The 3,109-nt window shown below is 32.1% G+C and overlaps 1 protein-coding gene across 2 annotated transcripts in view; it reads left to right on the top strand.

Moving 5' to 3' along the window:
* The first annotated feature begins 1,201 nt into the window (after window positions 1-1,201).
* Window positions 1,202-3,109, top strand: part of LOC130893264 (probable E3 ubiquitin-protein ligase HERC1) — a 31,826-nt gene continuing 29,918 nt past the window's right edge. For both annotated transcript variants that reach the window (XM_057799219.1, XM_057799218.1), the window contains exon 1: window positions 1,202-2,428. In XM_057799219.1, coding sequence (XP_057655202.1) covers window positions 1,876-2,428 — 553 coding nt within the window. In that variant the 5' untranslated portion in view covers window positions 1,202-1,875. The remainder of the gene's footprint in view (window positions 2,429-3,109) is intronic.

Genomic DNA, 3,109 nt, shown 5'->3' with positions numbered 1-3,109 from the left:
TACTTTGTTCAAAATTATTATCAAAAACCAAACAGACCTTCTCCCTCAAGGAGCTTTGGAACTTGACTGTCGTCCTCAAAGAGGCGCTGATACCTGAACTCTAATCAGGTGTTGCAAACAATGCTTGCGAAATTCCAAGGGCCCTGTAATCTTCCTCTTACCCCCGATGGTTCTGAACAAACAGGAACAATGAAACCCTCTACCCAGAAAGTATTGGTTTCTATTTATCTTGAAGCTCTGACCTGACCTAAACACTGTTTGCACATCAATGATGTGCATAATAAAAAAGAGAAGGAAAGCTAAAGTTGCGCAGACAGTTCATGGTTTAAAGACTCCAGATCCTAAGGTCTCCTCGACGTTTAATTCCTCCTCCAAGTTCTGGATAAAGCCTGTTATCAAGAGTCCAAAATCTCTAGTTCTACACCTATTGAAAAACAAATCGTAAAACTGCACCTGCAGTAGGGCCGGATGAGGCTACGCGAAATCAGAGTGACGATCGAATCTGTAACTAGCCGTGAGTCAAACGAGACGATCCGACAACGGCTTCACAGAAGAACAGCTGCTGGATTTCATTGATGTGGTGACTAAGTCCATCATACAGTGTCCTTTGAGCAGAAAAATTAAGCCACCGGAGTTTCTTCCTCTTCAGCTGGCTATGAATTATCATAATTCGGCAAAAGGCTCAAGCCAAAGTGCCTGATCAGCTTCTCAAAGGGCATCAATGGGACTGCGCTCTATTTTACTATGAATTATGAACCAAATTTGTCGAAAAATATCAAGTAATTTTAATGTAAAAGAAAACACTAGTTGCTTTCCAATTTTTTAATCACTTTTTAAACGAAATCCATGTACTAGATGTTAATGAGTTTTGCGCACAGGAATTAATTGGAATAAACTGTGAGTTATGTCATTTTAAAACAAATTATTTATTTGTTGCCGTGTCCTAAATACAAGAGATTCGATTAATTGGATACAAAATACCAATACTATGAAAGCACTTTTTTATAACTATACTTTGAATTAGATACTACTTTCTTGGACCCTTTTAGCGACAACTGAAAACAATTCGTTTGCGTTCAACTAAGCGTTCATAACGCCTGTGATACTCTTTTAATTGTACTGTTCTGTTATTGTCACGGCGAAAACGTCACTAATTACATTATGACTAACTCTCACGATGACTTATGTCAAAATGCAGGTCAAAAATTAAATTATTTCATGCTGTCAGGAATATTTAAATAATAAAATTTTTGTTTTCTCGGCGCGTCGACAATGTTTATAATTTCTTCATCATCATCGTCAAGTTCGCTAAATATTAAGTGCAAATCTTCAATCATTCTATCAATACCTTTAATAATATTGAAATAATGTAAACAATTTGAAAAAGTTAGGTTCGGATCCACCGTTAAACTGAAGTCTAAGCCGAGGTTTTTCACTGAACGTCATCTATAAAAAGTGAAATAAACGTTATCTGTAGTTTAAGCCGATATTTGAGGTTTAAAATTCACTTGTAAAAGTGGAAAGACCGTGGTCTAGAGTGCTTAGTGGAACGCACCATTTACTTCATAAACAAACTTTTTGTATTATCTATGATTCTGTCAATGGCTAGTGCAATAAATTATTTAATATATAGTTTGTTATTATTGGTAATTAATAATAATGACCAGCTTATTCACTTGAAATCGATTAATTTGCTTTGACGTATCTGTCAAATTATTATCAAAAACTAAATTTCTGTAAAAGTTACTTGATATTAAAATTTTATTTATCAATCAAAATAACAATGGATTGAATAAACAATACTTGAGTGACTATCATTATTGTAGAAAGATTTCCTCATCTTATTTTTAAATATCGGTTAATATTAGGAAGAAAATGGAAAATTTTTCTAGTAACGTCGAACTGGAATTTATATACCATACAAATTCTGCGTGGGCTTTAAAAAATAGTGATAACATAGCTAATAGAGATCTCGTACAATCTATGTACGATGTTCTAGTTCAAAATAAAGAAGTGCGAATTATTCCTTCGGCAATATCTTTGAATAGTGATGTTCAAGTACTACCTTCGTTCCAGTATGATCCCCCAACAACCAACGATCTAAATCATTATATTACTACGTTATTAAGTTCCCAATTAGAATTAGCGAAAGAAGTATGTTCATCCACACAGTTTTCCTTGATTTTGAAACAAAGGCTGTTAATTTTAAAAAGAATATATTATGCCTTGTTGGTAAAGTATCATGACAAAGAGAAGACAGATAATTCAAGTTGTGAAACTAGTACTACTAGTAGTAATAGTACAGTGCCTTTAGTATCCAGAGAAGTAATATCAGGTTCACAAGCTCTTTTAGAAGTAGGAGTTAAAACTGGTTTAAGTCTACTCTTCTCTTTATTGCAACAGAATTGGCAAGTTAGTGGAATTCTTGGTAAGTATGATTTTTATTTTGAAGAAAGTTCCCACTGTTTTGAACAATTCACTAATTAGCAGAAAAAAAATTAGTTTTTAAATTTACTTAGCAGCATTGATATTATTTAGCAAGCTTTTGATATGTGTAACAAAGCTTTATATCAGTTACCCACAATTAGACCCAGTATCATCTTAATGTTTGCATATCTATGGTGTCATTTTATATGAATTAAATCAAAAAGTGATACATTTACTGTGAGAAAAATAATATATGTAAATATTTCAAGTATTTGGAAAATGTAGTAGCAAAAGCAAATTGTTCTACAGCAAATACTTGCTATAAAAATGATATTGTATATCATATATGTGTTTAAACCAAAAAGACAAGTTTATTATAAAATTATCGTATACAAAAAAGTTATTTTATACTAAGTTTTAAGAAAATCAAAAATTTTAAGTTGATAATCAGATAGGTAAGTTCCCTAGAACATATTCCTCAAGGTATACATCTTATAAAAAGGTAGACAATTAGGTTACAATTACAAGAATATATTGAACAATTCAAATTATTATTTTACTTTTATAATATACAGGGTGTTTCTAAATTCATGCAACAATATTCAGTGATTGCTTGTAAGAAATTAAGGGTCTTTCCTGTAATTTCCTTAGCCCACTCTTTTCCAAGATATCACCCTTAAAA

Source organism: Diorhabda carinulata, chromosome 4 (assembly GCF_026250575.1).
Source record: "Diorhabda carinulata isolate Delta chromosome 4, icDioCari1.1, whole genome shotgun sequence".
Taxonomy (NCBI): domain Eukaryota; kingdom Metazoa; phylum Arthropoda; class Insecta; order Coleoptera; family Chrysomelidae; genus Diorhabda; species Diorhabda carinulata.
This window is presented reverse-complemented; position numbering and strand designations above follow the sequence as displayed.